The 17,345-nt window shown below is 40.4% G+C and overlaps 1 protein-coding gene across 1 annotated transcript in view; it reads right to left on the bottom strand.

Annotated features, from left to right (window-relative positions):
• Positions 1-1,813: 1,813 nt before the first annotated feature.
• The window catches only part of GRID1 (glutamate receptor, ionotropic, delta 1), a 328,149-nt gene continuing 312,617 nt past the window's right edge, over positions 1,814-17,345 (bottom strand). The window contains 1 exon segment of the mRNA XM_009334645.1: positions 1,814-2,242. Coding sequence (XP_009332920.1) covers positions 1,814-2,242 — 429 coding nt within the window.

Below are 17,345 nucleotides of genomic sequence, written 5' to 3'. Positions count from 1 at the left end.
CATTTTGACGTCAGACGAATTAATCCCTGCAAGAGCACTCCTTCTGTAAGCTCACCATCAACATTCCTCATTTAAAAAGTAGTATGCTGAGTATGCTCTTCCACTAGGCTGTTTTTATATCACAGTTTGACTTTTCTTCCGTACTGCTTAAACTAGAAATGTAAACATTTGGGGACTTTTATCAACCCATAAATATACCTGTTGCGTAATTATGCAAATCAAACTCGGAGCAGTCAATGGAATGTTTATTTATCCAAAAACCTGACCTAGATTGCCTGCTGACTTTCTTGGGATGTGAATGCATTTTTACCTCTATTCAAACATAACTTTTCACCTTCATGCAGGCAGTGACTTTGCTGCACCGAGATCTACAGCCTTGTCCAAATAGCAGCGTTCTAATAAAGTGAAGAAATCTGGCTACGACAGGAAATTGCAACCTAGCTATAGGGTACATTTGAGAAGACACTAAATTATCCCAATTCTGAAAGATAGTGATGGTCCATTAGCAACAGTGGGCGGGGATCAGTTATCCTGGGCACTCGAACTACTATTTGGGAAGGAAACAATGTGGTTTGGATTTGTTTTGATTTTTTTGTCATATGAAATTGCACTGGTCATATTTGCAGAATGAGACATTAAATTCGCTATACGTGTTCCTCTATCTTTGTCCTCTGATTGTGTTTCACAGACAATAAAAAGGCATTTTACAGCCATTTCTACCAAGATCAAAGGCATGGCCATTAAAATGTTTCTCTTTACAAAATCAATGGGAAAAAAGCAGAGCTGTGCTTATAGTCATGAGCTTAGCCTTGTCATTCAGGGATATGACTTCAACAGAGAGCATTGCATCCGTTATGCAGCAAATTCCTTGAAATCTTACAGAAAGCGACGGCACCAGGGGGCCCGGTCACTGCAATGCCATCATCTCCTGCCCGTTAAAGCTCTTCCTTGTCTCCTTTCAGCCAGTGGTTCCTCCCCATTTTCAGTCGTGTACACAAGACACAAAAAAGAGCTGATCAGTTTTTCTTAAAAGCTTTCCCCTTAACGTAAAACCTGTTGTTTATCAAAGCATTTATATATAATATATATATGTCATATATATAATATATATTATATATATAACAAAACACAGAAAGTTAAATAAAAAGAGCCACACAGTGCAGCAGACATGTAAAAACACAATTCAGTAATCCTGTGCTTAAACTTAGAAACTGTGTGGAAGTTTAAATCTTTGTTAGAAGGAAAAAGTTCTCTTTTGTTTATTGTTTGTTGGATTTTAGTTATAATTCATGTTTAAAACATTTGCTACTGCTATGCTAATACCAGCTGTTAAATTCTCCGAGTGAATTGCCATCTTGACTATAAAATAGGGTTCTGGGGAAAGGAGAGATCTGACCTTGGTGAACTTTTCTAGCAAGAAACGGATACTTTTTTTGCTCTTTAAAAAAAAAAAAAGAACAGTAAGGGAGTAAGTGTTGAAATCCACGGAAAAAAAGAAGTACGGCCCTCAGTCCCAGTAACTGGTCTTCTTTGGCACTTGAGAACGATCACAAGTAGTTTGCCTTTTTATTCATATAGAACAAAATTTACAAAGTCATTCATACATTTTTTGTTTTGTTTTTTTTTGTTTTGTTTTTTACTGACTTCGAAAATTGGGAATATTCAAAATACACTTTTACCCCACTTCATTCTTTCATTATTTACAAGTATATACACGAAAAATGTAAGAGTTTGTTTTTTGTGTTTGTTTTTTTTTGTTTCTTTTAAATTTTGTATTAAAAAGCTCTGCTGGTTGTTTTACTGTTTGTTTTCATCATATGGATGTTCCATGCGAGGGCTCCATTGCTTCTGGAATGACTCCCCCCGGCACAGACTGAAATGACATTGGGATCGGGGTTTTCACGGGACTCTGACGAAATAGTCCTCCGTTCGGCGACCTGTGTTTACACTGTATGGAGGGCATGGTGGCTGAGCTGCTCAGGGGCAGCGGCAGGTTGCTGCCGGAGGCAGCTGTGAGTGTCCTGCTGGCACCATGAGTTGTCTGTTCTGGTAAAAAGGTGGTGACAGAAAGTTGCGTGTTCTGGTATTCGCGTACCGGCTCCAGGGTCTGAGTTGGCTGCATGCCACCAATCTCCAAGGCTGAGATTTCAATGGACGCTGGAGAGATCTGCTTGTGGGCTATGTCTTCGTCAATTAAACTGTTCATGCGTCTGTGGACCTGCTCCAGGTTCACTTCTTTGTCCTAGTGAGGAAGAAACCAGAACAATCAGTCCAAACACAATCTCCAATCCTGCCTGGCCCCCCTCCACCTCCTCTGTGTGACAGGAGCTGCTGTTCACTCATTACATCGCTTCGATTTCATCTGTGCCTATGCAAAACCTCGAGGTCTGCCCAACATCTCCCCCTGAGAAGCACATGCTGAAGAAAACACCAGCTCAATCTCAGCCTGCAAAAGCCCCTGATGTCAGTATCATCCTCCTTGGAGGTGAACCGGCTCTGGTTCAGCTAACAAGAGCTGGCACCAGGGACCAGCACATCCTGCAAGCCCTTAGCTCAACTTGCACAAGCCCAGAAAAAAAGCATATAGCAGGAAAACAAGCAAGTTGGGACTCCAAATTCCAGCGAGCAGCTCGCCACCTTGTAATCACAAGAAAGCTCACCATCTCATTCCGCTGCAGTGAATGTTCTAAGTAACATGTCAGTAAAACTCTGCGCACAGCCTAGCTGACTTCAGGGTAGTTGCTTCACGTGCCAAAATCTACTGGCCAGGGGTTGTGGTGGGGAAGAAGTCTTCCCTTCCCAGCAGGAAGCCCTGGGTCACCTACGTGGCACAGACTATTGACCTGCTGGAACAGCAGTAAGAGAGACCTGCTCTGTGAGCCCTGGGGAAGGGACCGCTCATTTGTGTTTCAAACAGTTGTGTGACCAACTACAAACTGTCCTGTCATCTTGACATGTCATCTGGTAAAAGTTTATGTCTGTGGTCAGAGCTTGGGAAAGCAATGCTGGTCTTCAGAAAACGTATCACCTTCTTCTTAGAAAGCATTGGCTAAGTGTCCCAGAGTGGTCTGCCCAAGGGACTTCAAGCACTACCTGTTCAACATGTTTTATCTTCCATGAGGAAATAAGGCCAACGAAATTGTCTTTAAAACCTGAAGCAGCAAAGACCTGCAATGGGCTGTTTCTCACCTCAGCACAGCATTCAGAATGTTCAAATCGGAAAGCAACAAAACTGGCGGGGTAAAGTCAACCACCTGGGATGCTGTATGACTGAATTTTAATAGCTAGCATTGTATTGCCAATAAAAAGGTACTATATTATATAATTTCTCTATATTTCATAAAGCACAGCTATGATCTGCAGTTGTAGTTATTTGGTGCAAGTGTAACGTGCAGCAGACTAGCAGCAAAGCATCTATAAAAGCCCAACAATCCTGGAACTGGAGAAATACCCTGGTCTGACAGAAACCTGCAATTACACTGGGCAATCGGCAGAATCCCAGCCTAGGAAATAGGACTACCTGAAACTTTTGTGTTCCAGTAATCCCTGATTGCCCACAGATCAGCGTGTGCTTAGATGTTGGTTAAACCAAACAACGGCAGCCTTACAGATACTCTGATTCATGCAAAAAAAAATAGGCTCTGGGAACGGAGAAGTATAACGTGCCGCTGCCACCCACTCCTCATGATCTTTTGCCACTGGTGTTCAGGTAGAGCACAGAGAATTACAACATTATTCCACTGGTATCCACTGCTATGCAACTTTGCTTTCACCTGTAAATTGACAATCAAGTCAACTCCAAAGCCCTTGATTCCAGTCAATGTCAACTACAGATTTAATTCTAACCTTGTGATTTAACACCACTTCTATATTACTCAAGAACCATCGAATCTGCTGATCTCTGCATGGATTTCAAAATGAATCGGTGTTACACGATGATGAACCCAACCTGTGCCCTTAGCTTAGGCTAAATCCCCATTGATTTCAACTGGAGTACAATTGTTCAACAATTACAGGGCTGAGCTGCACACTGCACCTCCTTTGCTCATCAGTGGAAAATGAATTCCTATTTATTTACATCACAAATACCCCGAACTCCCAATGAAGCTCCCAGGAACCCTGCGGATATCATCTTCCTCAGCAGAGAAACAAACTATTTTTTAAAAAATACTGCTTTTTCAGCCAAATCCTCTAATCAGATAATTTTGAGTTAGAGAAAATCAATGGACAATAAATAAAAAACAAACTTTTGCGGCAGAAAGGGACCACACAATACTTGATCAGATAACCACCGCGGCTTCTTTAAGTCCTTCTTGCCAACAGCCGTACCTGACCTGTCCGGCTCGTCATTCGGTAAGTTAGACAATACACCAAGCTGGCGATAACGCAGAGGCTCTTTCATAAAACTCTGTAGCAAGGTAAATTAAGGATTTGCGGTATAACGGCCAGGGGATTACATGCATTTAATTCATCATTTTATTTATTTCTGTTTCTTGAAGTAAAACTGCGGACTGGGGGCAAGTGTGAGAAGTGCCCACAGCTCGCCCTCCGCTGGGAGTAAGGGCTCAGCCTCCCCGGGGGGGCTGCCCTGCCCAGCCGCCCGGCCGCGCGCTGCTGTGTCTTCCCCAGCCGCCGGCCGACGAAAGCTCGCTGCAAAGCTCTGCTCATCCGCAGACTCCAGCTACCGCCGCGTACGACGATATCCCTGCCCGAGGAAGCTAACTCCCAGAAGCCCGTTACAGAACACTTCTTTAGGTACCCTGTACTATTTCTTTTCTCAAAAATGCTGTTAGCTTTGATTTAGACTCCTAGGTTGGCACTGTAGTTATCTGGGACCCGTATTCTTGCTAAGACCGTACTACAAAATAAGAAAAAAGCGGAGAACTCAGGTTTGAACCGAGCAAATACTAGAACAGATTTCCCTAAATAAGACTTTGGAGAAATGTTCACAACTCATTTGCATTTTTCTGAGCTTTTGCCAAATACTACTGCTTTCTTCAGATCATTTCAAGTGAAAATATACATCAACATTTCATTTGTATTTTTTGATTGCAAGCACATCCTCAGTGCATTCCATGCACGGGTTATTAAGGGTTATTAAGGACCACGTCGTTTGGCATGTTTCCCTCCGCTGGCCTAACACGATTGCCCTCTTTTCTTCTACTATGCATAGTCCAGCCCTGGGACAGCATTCCTCAGAAAATGGCAGATTTGCCATTACTTATGTTTCACAATATAAATTTATGTTTCCCCGTGCTAAAGTTTTCATTATCAAGAAAAACATAATTCCTGCACACAGACATCACATTTTATCTACTACAGAATACTTTATGAAGTAAGTAGAGAAGTAAATGCTTGGAATTTTTTTAAGAGGTAGGGGTGGGGATTTCATTTGCCTACTTTTAACTCTTTTTTCAGCATTAGGGACAACTTTCTGGCCTTATTAGGATCGGAGAAAACTTTTTAAAGGCTTCTAAGAGCCCAGAAGTTCACATTATCCCTTCTTTTTGTTGTTAAAATAAAATGTTTGTAAAGGTTAAGGAAAACAACTCTGTCTCAGAGGAATAATAAAACCACATTTTTAAAGGTTCTTCCCTTTGTCTTTGTCTTATTAAATGAAGAGCAGCTAAATAACTAAATGTCAAGCTTTGTATGAAACTATCTTAATGCTGAACGAATGATTTTTCAAATGCTTTAAAAAAACCCTAAGATAAAAATTAGAAACCCTTGAAAAGATTAGTTTGTCATTACATACTAGAAGACTGCCTTGAATCCCAAGATTTCCAGAACTGAGGGTTTTGGGACAGCTTTATTTGACGAGCCAAGCTTTACAGAATTTCTGTAAGCCTCACCTTTCTTTTCCTTTATTGTTCTCCTGGAAAATCCAGTAACAAAGCATATGTTACTGAAAAGTAACAAGGTAAATGGGAAAAGGGTTAAATGGTAATAAAGCCAGAAAAACAAATCTTAAAAGTTATGTTTTGCTCCCTTGTCAGCTCAGTGTTCTTTATTTTTAGTTCTATAATTCTCATTAAATATGAGCCATTTGTTATCATTTTTAAGCCCTTAGGTTGCTTTTTTTTTCATTTCCTGAGGCTTCGTCACCTTAACTGTGAAACGGTACTGTAGCATTGCAAAAGATTTTCAAGCTTTCTGATGCTGTAACTGTTCTCCACTTTTGTATTCCTCTATGACGAAATTAACGAATTTAAATTAATAAATTACTTTAAATTAATGAATTGAGGCTTGGAGCGAGGGAATGGCAGAGGCACCAGACCTGGCAGCCGGATGGAAAAAGCAGGAGCCACAGCGACGGCTGGTGCGCCGGCTGTCTAGCACAGAGACCTCCCTTACCCACAGCAGAGCCCTCGGGGGAAGCCCTACTGCTTCCCCTCACAAAGGTCTCGGGCTTCAGCCCCGCTTAGCGCCGGTTAGGGCTCTTCAAGAGCTGATGAACGAGCCTCAAACGTCATACTTCAGTGTCTGCGACGGACACGCTACCAAAGGTTTCTTCTCTTTCTTTTTTGTACTTAATATGCAAAACTTAGTTCGTATTTATAAATGTGTCACATCTCAGATGTTTCATGCCAATTCAACTTCACTTTTCATATAAAGCTACACTGGATAAATGTATACGCTTGTGTTGCCAGAAGGAGATCAAATATTTTTCCTTTGCTACCTTCATAATTCTATTTTCAATATTAATGTTGTACTCCAAATAGATCAGTTGGAGAAATTAATCAGTAAAGGGAAGAAAAAATAGGACGTGTCAGGAAAATGAATTATAAACACAGGCTTATCTTCCTCAAGCTTAAGGAAAACAGCTAACCAAACACTGCTTCTGGTCAGGAAATTATCTTATTCATGAATACTAATTTAAATGTCATTCTTCCCCAATGAGTTCGAATTCTGGAAGGGTGAATGAAGGGCATGTTTCTGATACATCCCAAGCACTTGATCACGAGCGACAGGTTCAATGGCCTATGACTGCCTGCAGGAGCTCACTGTGGCAACCGTTGGCGTGGATTTGAAGGATGCTCACCAGAATTATCTGGGAACGACTAACCCTGCATGACCGCACCTGCAAGAAACTACAACTCCCTTTCAGGACTAACCAAGTTTGGTCTTATCATGCGGAGAGAAATTATGGCAAGATATAAATGCGTTCAGGATGATTTACAGAGTAATCAATATTTTTTTCTAGCTTATTTTCTGTGACTTTTGACAGTGGGCTCTAATAAAAGCATGTGGGCAGTCAGATTGAAAGAATATGAAACTACTTGGGAGGTTTGGAGTCAGTTAACGTTATCAGATTTGAGACACATCTCACCGAGTCTTGGAAAGGAGCTACTGGCTGATGTTTTCAAGAAATTGCCTACATAACTCTAAACACAATTAATTCAAAGGTAATACTGTTCAGCTGCCAGGCTTGCAACGGTTGGGATTTTCCAAAGGGAAGATTTGTTGAGAAAAATATTTTTGTTAAAGACACTAATGTGGCCTCTTGTTCTTACTCATGATTTCTGTGATCTTACCACAAAGTTCAAGAGAAGCCGCCTGCAGAGATAAAAACGTTGCAAGCTGATGAAGCAGTTTCAGTAAGGCCAAAAAGTGAGACAAATCCCCAAAAAGGAAGGCTGAATATCTGCAGAAATTTGATGCTAAAACTATGCCAAAACTGTGATAAGTTGCATCTGCATCCCACACATGCAAATAAAACCACACTAGACTAGAGGAGAAGAAAAAGACTGATGGTCCTGACCCTAAATATCAAGCACTAAAAATTCAGAAATGTAGCCAATATGGGCAGACAGGCACATACACCGAGGGACTATCATGAATGCGTTGATACCTCCCGGTCAGATGCCGGTAACTGTGCCAAGTATTAAAAGCCTGTTAATGCAGTTCTTAATAAGCCTCAGGAGATATGCAGAAAATAGTGCTTGAGGTCTTTTAAAATAATATAGTCTTAATCATCAGTCATGGCGCATTTCTGTTTTGTTTGTTTGCTTCTGTCTTGAGCGACAATATAAAAGATTACCTTTCGGTGAGAGAATGAAACCAAGGTGTGAATGTTAATATCGCATTTTCATTCTGTGAAAGAACTATTTAAAAATATAAGGCAATTTTGTGATTAGGACTGGGGTTCAAAATTTGAGCCAAGCCCCGGCCTCAGACAAACATTTCCTCTTCTGACCTTGACCAGGTCACGTGCCAGTCCCTCTGCCATCCATATAAAACACCTCTTAACCCATACACATTAAAAAATAACAAGTGTCAGCAGTCATGAGACACAGATGATGGAAGGCACTCACGTACCCACCTAGGCAGAAAGGAAGTCTCTGAGGCACTTCCATGCAGAGACAGACATACTGCATAACCGCAAAACAAAGCAGAGAAATAAAACCTAAAGAGGGAGGTTTCCATGCTCCGGTACCCACAGGCTATGCTCTTCTCGGCTCTGCGTCAAACCCCACAGCTCCACCCAGCTACCAGCTTCTGTCCGTGGGGTTTCAGACATCATGGACTCAAACACTTAGCTCGTGAAGGAGAAATGAAGAAGCAGCAGCTCTGCATGTGTACATTTGTTTAAGATTATTTTGAAATTCTGTATTCACCCAGGGTCATAATCATTACTTTCAGCTGCAGCTACTGCATATGCAAAACTGTAATTTTCATTTATTCCAGGAGACTCTGACAAAATGGCAAAATCAGACATAATTCGAGAAGAAAAAGCAGTGATGATATATGTAATAGATGTGCTGCAAAACAATGACAACACAGTATGGTGTTATATTAATACAAATAACCCCTTTTTAATACGACTCAGTTTGCCACACTCATTATTCTAGAGATCCCGCAGTCGACAATGCAGTGAAATGCAGACAGACGTGTAAACAGATGCAGCGATGATGTATGTTTGCTGTCATTAATTTAACACAGGCAACTGACCTAGTCAAATACCACTTAATGTTACATAAAGTTTGCCGAGTGGTTTCTGAGTGTACTCTGCTAGATGCTGGTTTGACCATAACAGTATCTTATTAGAAATAAGTGCAGATGCACCTCAAGAGTCTACTTGAAAAACTACTTTTATAAATAGGCCCAACTCTGCAATCAAGCTTCTGCTCTTATGAGCGGAAACTATACCATGTATTTTAAATCAGCAATTAACTAAGCCATCATCCATAAAACAGCTGTTAGAAGAATGCATTGAGACTGACATCAGTTGAGGTCCAGCAGACTGTTATCCAACTGGAAGGATAAAAGAAATGAAAGAGTTTTGCAATATATTAATTTCTTTCAATGTGTAATCATCTTCAAAGAAACAAAACTTCATAAAAAATTATGTACAAGAAACCACCTTATTCACTAGGAGGTGCTCTCCTTCACCAGAGAGCAGAAATTCCTTTATGAAGAGACAGTAATATTCTTTTCCTTTCTATGCAAACCTGGAAAAAAGTGAGAAATAACAGAATACTGCAAAGATGATGTTAATGTGATAGAAAGTTGTTTCAAATACATTTCCGAAGTTTGTTCCCACCTACCCACAGCCAGAAAATATCTGTAATTGGTGAAAGTAAGAAACTGCTACCAAAAACCTAGAGACCAATCAACGAACAGTGACTTGCTACAGAACTGCTGCAAGTAGCAAGCAGCTTCATGCAGCAGTCCATGTCTTCCCACACTCACGTTGCCCCCCTTACCCAGGCTGGGTTTATCTAACCTGAAATCACATCTAGCCAGGGGTGTAATTCTGAAGATGGCTGTGACCGTCCCACAGTACGTGCCTTTGAGCCCTGTCCAGAAATGCACCGGACAATCAGCTCCACAGCAGGCCACCGAAGCTGATGATGCACACCAATTTCAACCAGCTAAACATCTGTCTTATTTTATTTTCTCTCTTCAACTGCATCAGCATGCTATGGCACTGTGTGAATAAATATGCAGGACACAGTACCAACGGGACAAGCATCGCACATTAGGTGACAGCAGGTAGCCCCCCCAGTCTCTTGCAGTGATCTGCTCCCACGTTCCTCACAATCCGTGAACTAAGTGCAATCACAGGGAAACACTGGCTAGTCCTCACAACCAACAGCAGACTCAAACCCGCGAGGTAAGAGGCTGTGAAAGCATCCTCATTTGTTACTCAGTAAGAAAGGGGACATTCAGCCTCATGCTGAGATGGTCAAGCTTTACAATCCTTACCAACCTTGGTTCACAAGCTTTAGAAGCTGGTAACTCAACTAACAAAGAAAATGAATGACTGGTTCACATTATACAGATGTTCCCACAGTTTTCATGAGGTTAAAAATAAACAGGACAGTAAGAGAATGCAAAGCAACATTTTTCAATACAAGCAGCAAAATGCAGTACTGAATGAGTGCTGGTTGATGAGCATGCCAACGTCTCTGTAAAGGAACTCTTTTAGGAGAAAGGAGAACTTGCACATGGGAAACCTTTACTGTGCACACACCGCATATACTGTAGTTACAGGCATTTCCAACAACATGACGGTTAGGTTCAAGGGGAGTTCCAGGGCGAGGTAAAGGTGAGGAGAAAGCTAGCAAGGATTCATCTGTGCAGGCATTTTCAACAACAAACAAATTATCTGTATGTTTATTATAAATTCTCACCATGCTTCTGAGGCCCAACCTCACATCATTGGCCATCTCCAGACAGAAAGGGAAAGGAAGACGTGGGAAGAAAAAAAAGGATCAAGATAGTGAGGCTACTAATGTAATTAATATTTCACTCTTTTTAGCAAACATATACTTACTACTTGTTATACTTCTGGTTTGAAATAGCAAATTCTAGCCACTGCAAACAAAGAGGATGGCCCTGAAGAGGGGGGTGTTTTCAGAATTCAACTACATTTAAAATGACCCTGTGAGGCGACAGATTATTCTGTTACGAAGTAAAGATTAAATTCATGAAGGTTCTGTTCCAAAACTCACTAAAAATTAATGGATTCTTTACCTTGCTTTACACACATTTAAATCCTAAATTATTATCTAGTCCATAAGGGATATGATTCTTCACTCTACTGAGCCCAAAGCAAAGTACTGCTACCCTTTAACAGTCTGATTTACTCTACCGGAGCATCAGCCATAACAGATTGCTCTATCATCATCCTTCTTCACCATTCCAGCCTAGTCAAATCAAAATCTCAGAAGTTCCCATTTTTTCCTATTATGCCAGGAGTACAAGAGAGAGTTGGCACAGGAGACACAAGGAGTTGCTTCTACAACCTGTTTGATGCCCAGCGATAGTTGCCTTGCAAAGCCTCTCCTCTCTACTCCAGCTGTGTGAAAGCCTTAGAAAACTCTCACTCCTGACTATTAGCCACAAATGTTTTCATTAAAAACTGAATTTTGAAAAGGTTTCTGCACCCCCATTCAGGGCTGTATTTTGGAAACTGCCCAAGCTCCTACTTCAACATGAGAAAAGACATGGCCAGCCAAATCATTAAAATAGCTCAGCATAATAAAAATCTGGCCACCGGTTTCCCAAAAGAGAACTCTTGAATACTAAATACTTCTGAAGAAATAGTACTCGTTATGTTGAGGAAGTCCGAGTAGGTCTTTTCTATATATGTGCTTATAAACGTGGTTCTGAACTTATGGAAAATCATAACCAAACCATCAAGTTTAAAAAAAAAAAAATATGTATTTTCCACAATATTAGTACCTTTGATTCTTTAATATTTTGCTAATATTGAGCACAGGTTATTTCAGGTATTATAAAATTATTTAAGTTCAATTGATAAATAGATTTATAAATTGCTTGTTAATATTATTGTACGTTAAGTTCAATTTTCAGCAAATCACTTCAATGCACGTGTAACTTCCAGTTTATGCTTTATACATGTTGGTTTCAAAGCAACTCAAGTTTGACCCTACACCACTAAAATGAATGGAAGTGTTTTGATGATCTGGGTGTGATCAGGATCAAACTCTTATTTAATCTTACATACATGTTTAAATGCTTAGTTGGATTAAGGCCTAAGGCACTTTATAAACTATGAAAATGTGAAAAAAGATATTGAGAAAACAGTCACATTTTATGTTTTTTATTTAAAACTTTTACTGATTTTGTTATTACTGAACATTCAACACCCCCTCAAAAAGTCAGCTTTAAAATACCACTGTAGGCTGAGATAAAATATACAAACATTAGCTCCGTGAACATTGTGCGAGGAATCTAAAAGAATCTGACACATTAAGGCTCCAATTCAGTAAAATACGTAAGCTCACGCCAAGCACATGAGTACCCACAGCAGTTCTCTGGGATAGGTGATGTAATGCAACTTAAGCCAGTACTTAAATTCATCACCAAACTGGAACTTTAAGCAGGTTGCTTCTTTCTGACTTCCCTGCATGGCAACATTCACTTTTTAAGCTTGTTTCCATTCAATTATTCCCCCCCGCCCCCCTACGGTTCATGCAGAGTAAGTCCGGATTATACCCCTAAGAATCCCATTAGCAGGGTTTTCTTATACGACTGAGAGAACAATTAAACCAAACACAAAAATCCCTTCCTTGCAGCCAGGGAAATATGCTGGAACCAAACTCGAATGCTTCAATACTGCTTTGGGTGGCAGAAGCCTGGGCCCAGTGTCAGGAATCACGGGGATGACTCGTCACTCTTAAATCCATTACAGCCTTGGCCTAAATCTATGGTGATCAATAGCAAAAATTGACTGATTTCTCTGGATGTTCGATGAGCACACTGTCTGTGACCAGATATTACAGAATATCTGGTCCACCGTTAGGGACCTCTAAGGAGAAAATCTTCTTTCTTCGCTCATGTAAAAAGCCAACACTGAGTTAGTTAAGATGCCCTTCCAGCTATTACCAGTTTCTGTACAAGGCAATTTATATATTATATCCTCCTCGTCTTTTCTTTTTCGTTAACTGATTCTTCCAGCTTATACTTCATCATCGAATGACATTGAACTTTGCATTCTGGGATGACTGATTCCTAGCACCGCTTTGCTGATTTAAAAATGCTAGTTAAATGAAGTTTCTCAGCTTATTATATTCAAAGTTAGTTTGAAACTGAATATCTAGATGGCATTAAAATGCATTACTTTGCCAGTGTTTGCATTATTTATTTTCCCGAAAAAACTTTATTTATTCTTAGAAAAGTAGAATACAATACAGTGGTACAAACAAATGATCATTTATATGCAACTGAGCAAAAAATGTACAAAGATTTCAGACATGTCATAAAAATACAGAAAAAAATAATTTAAAATAAAAAGATAAAATATAGAGGACATGCAATGAAGGGAAAACAAAGTATCAGTTTGATGATCTCATGTTTCCTTTCACTCTCAAAAGGAACCATCCTGGGGGAAATCAAATTGTCAGATAAAAACACCACAACGGAGGCAAGGTAAATGAAGCGACAAAGACAAGGAAAGTGAAAATAATGGTGAAAGCATAAGACTTTAATAATCAAAAACAACACTGCTGACACCATGCTGAAGGTAGGGAAGCCTCGATTGCCATGGAATAGTATCTGGCTGGAGAACTGAAGTGAGATGAATACGCTGCAAACCACAATTCTTAGCAGTGACAAATTTTGATCCATTGGACTCGTATCTGCTAGCTCGTATTTCCACTTCTAAGGTACCCTGGGGTTCAGAGTCTTCTAACGCCAGAGGAGAATCCTAGTGGGTAACTTTCATGGCTGCTAAGGCTGGAAGGATGGATTTTTGAGGTAGGCTGGAATTTGCGTATCATCGAACATGGAAACAGGGGAACTCGAGGCAGGTCATACGAGGCTGCCCTGGCCAGAGATACAGGTTTTCTTTCTTTCATCCTGCATACTGCCACGATATTTGTGGTAACTCTTGGAGTAATTTTGCTACCTCCCACTACCCTATAGCGCTAGAAAGTATTGCAGAGTCTAGACTTCTTGAGATTCAATAACATTTGAAACATTATTAAGCTGGGAGTAGCAGGAAACAGGAATGATAAGATGGCGTTACTAGTACACAAGTCTGTTCCCACTCTAGACAGCACCTGAATTGTTGCCCCCTTTTAATAATTTAAAAATAAAAAGTGAGAACAGGAAAGTGAGAAGAGTCTGTTGAATAAAATGATTTTGTAGAAGCATGAGAAAGTTAAGAAATCACAAACTAAGCTGTGAAGACTGTGATTGTTAATGAATTATAAATTTGACACAAGTTATGAGGCAATGACTACTAGCAACTCAGGAGGTGTAGAATTATGCTATTCCTTAACCAGTAAAAACCCAAAATCTTCATGCGCTACAAAATCGCCAACACACTGGGTACAGCTTCTGACACACTCACATTGCTAGGAGTAGCACAATTGGTTTGGAGAAAATATACTTCTGATTTATAATATATATTAGCTGAGCTAAGAAAGAATCAAACGAAGAATTTCTTGAGATCATTCTAACATTGTCTTTCAAGAGCTATATTAACACTAAGTGAATCAGTATCACCTTTTATGGAAGATGCAACAAGTATCAGTTCCCAGTAAAAAAATCATCCCGTTTAACTAATTTTCTCTGATGTGGGGTTGCCTGTTGATTTGTTTTTAGTGAATACATCTTGTGCACAGTGAAAAATGCGGGAATTCAACTTTCTTTCCACAAATAGTATGGTATTTTATCTTTGCTTCTAAGTTCTCATTGTTTTGGAGTATAGTACGTGGATGAACAAGGAGTGCTCTCTCAATAGTTCTGAAGAGATCTCAGAAGTAATAATCTTCGGGGGGAACAGTACATCACAGTACGACATAGCTGATAAAGCACAGAGGATGCTGGGGAGTCCACTGCAGTAAGCAGCTGCACTTGCTTGTAATGACAATGAAGATTTGAAAACTGTCTTTCAGTGTGTAAAATGGAATAAAAGATACCAACAGCCTAATGATGTGGCAAAGCCCTTGGCAGTTAAATGATCCAAATTATATTATAGCTGACTGATATCATGAAATAAATGCATAGGACTCACACCAAAAGATACAGAAATCCAGGGATAACTATTGAAAGCTCGACATTTCTATGGTACTAGGTTTCAATAACTTTATCTGATTGCTCAGTTATTCAAAAGGGACATAGGGTGACTGAACAGATTCCAGAGTAAGTATTAATTTTCATTTTTTTATTTTACAACTCTCCAAATTTCTGAAGCTTATGAAAGTCAAAAGATTAGGTATCAGTATTGCAGGCTGAGTAGCAGCTCTGTAAATTCAAGATTTTAACACATAGAGATAGATGTATGAGCTGGCTAAATTTCACTGTGGGTATAGGATGGCGGGATATTAACAGTAATTCAGAGAGAATGATTAAAAATTCTAGAAAATCTGACATGAAAGAATGACCAAATGCAAATTTTCCTGAATTCGAAAATTATAAGGTCATTTAAACATTACTAGGTATCTTTCCAACTTTAAAAGATTACAAACTTGAGCCCTAATAGAAGAATGCAGCACGGTGTTGCAGCTAAACATTTTTTCCTGATGTTGGAGCTTATCTTTCTTTTGTTAATCTCATTTGATAAGGATTAAATGAAGAATCAAAAGGGATAACTTTAAGATTTTTACAGCAGAACTCATTAGAAACATTTTTACAAATCTGCTTCAAATAGAGTAAGAATACCTTTTAACAACATTCTGAAAACGAACCCAACCTTCACTCTTCTAGCAAGAAGTTTCACTATTCCTTCCATGATAGAATTGTGAACCAATGGCAACTGTGTTCTTGGGAAAGTAAAGGAAGTCCGTCTTTCCTGGAGGTTTACCTTCATGAACTGACTTGATGGGTAGAAACAATACTATTTTTTTAATTGGGTGGGACAGATTTTCTTTGCATGTGAACAATGTAAAAAATATTCCAATTGGAAGTAGTCTCCATCTGACATAACTCTTCCTGTAAAGTCTCTACAAATGTAGTTCAGATTCATGTCAAAGTCCGAGTTATGTTGTCGGTTTCAAAAGACAGGCGTCCTGTTCCTCCCAGTTACATGGCTGACACTACATTTTTCACACTCATTGTAATTAAGAGCTGTGATTTATACCACACAGACACCTGAGTCCTTGAACACCTCAATGTACTGGCTCAGGCTAACTTCCACAAAAGCCAAAGGAACACAAAGTGGAAGAGGAAAAGACAACAAACTGGCAAATATCAACCCCTTAATGTCAGCTGAAAACATTTCTCCAGTGCTAATGAAGGCTGTGCACGTTCTCCCAGCCACAGACTTCACAGACCCTTGGCATACAAAATGACAGTCTCAAAAAAAATCCTCTCTCTCTCTCCAGCAAGCTGCATGGCTGCCCAACCCTGTCATAAATCGTCCGGAGCAGTCATGCATCCATCTCCCAACATCTGTTTTTTGAGTTGGCAATTGTTGGCATGATACAACCTACCAAGTGCATCAAGCCAAAGAGAGAATGTTACCCAAGGGGTCCGCAAGTTATGACAACTCCTCATTCAATCCTGAATCCACGGTAATTTTCTACAATGGATCTATAGAGCTTCTAACAGGGTAAGGGTCACAGAATCCAAACACTGTCTCCTTGCCATTTGCCTCATGAGGTGACTTCTGCATGAGGTGACAACAAAGTCTAATCTTAGGCTGCAAGAAAATCAGCCCCTTCCGTGAGCCTCCACAAGCTCTGCACTTCACAGAAGATGGTTGGGAGACAATCCCGTTCCCACAATTTTTAGGTGATATCACAACACTCGTGTTCTGCCAAAGCCTCCCCAAAAGCAGAAGAAACTCGGCAGTATGACTTAAACTTGCAGCTGTCACTGAACCGACGATTTGGCTGGAGTGCCAGACGCAGCCCCGAAGCAGATTTCTACGTTCTGTATACGCTGTGCATGCCGTAGCTCTGTTATTACGGCTATTGCTGTAGAAATGCTGAACACACAGTGACAGAAACGAGATATCCCGAATACGCTCCTCCTGGAAATCAAATCCTCTTTTTGCTTTTGGTCCCCCAAGCGACGCTCAGCCACTGTTCCTGGCTGAAGCAGATGGGTCCCCAGGACTCAATGCTCCCCTCATCCCCGGATCCTCTCCTTTCCGAAGTTTTCAAACTTGGTTCTCCTACATACATTGAAAATCTTCAACCAACCTACACCATCCCTTCTGAAACTTGGTTTCTTATCTTAATTACAGTAGCCATCAGCAACCCCGCTTCAATCCCTCCTCACTAGCAGTACACAAATAAGTACCTCTGCCCACCAATCTACCGAGAAGCATCTGCTACATTCGTTCGCTAATTTAGCTGAGTGGATGTCGCGGTCACCGGGACCGGAGCCCCCCGACCCGCAGCGCCCGCTGCGGCACCCCGCGG

The sequence above is a fragment of the Pygoscelis adeliae genome, unplaced genomic scaffold (assembly GCF_000699105.1).
Source record: "Pygoscelis adeliae isolate BGI_AS28 unplaced genomic scaffold, ASM69910v1 Scaffold361, whole genome shotgun sequence".
Taxonomy (NCBI): Eukaryota; Metazoa; Chordata; class Aves; order Sphenisciformes; family Spheniscidae; genus Pygoscelis; species Pygoscelis adeliae.
This window is presented reverse-complemented; position numbering and strand designations above follow the sequence as displayed.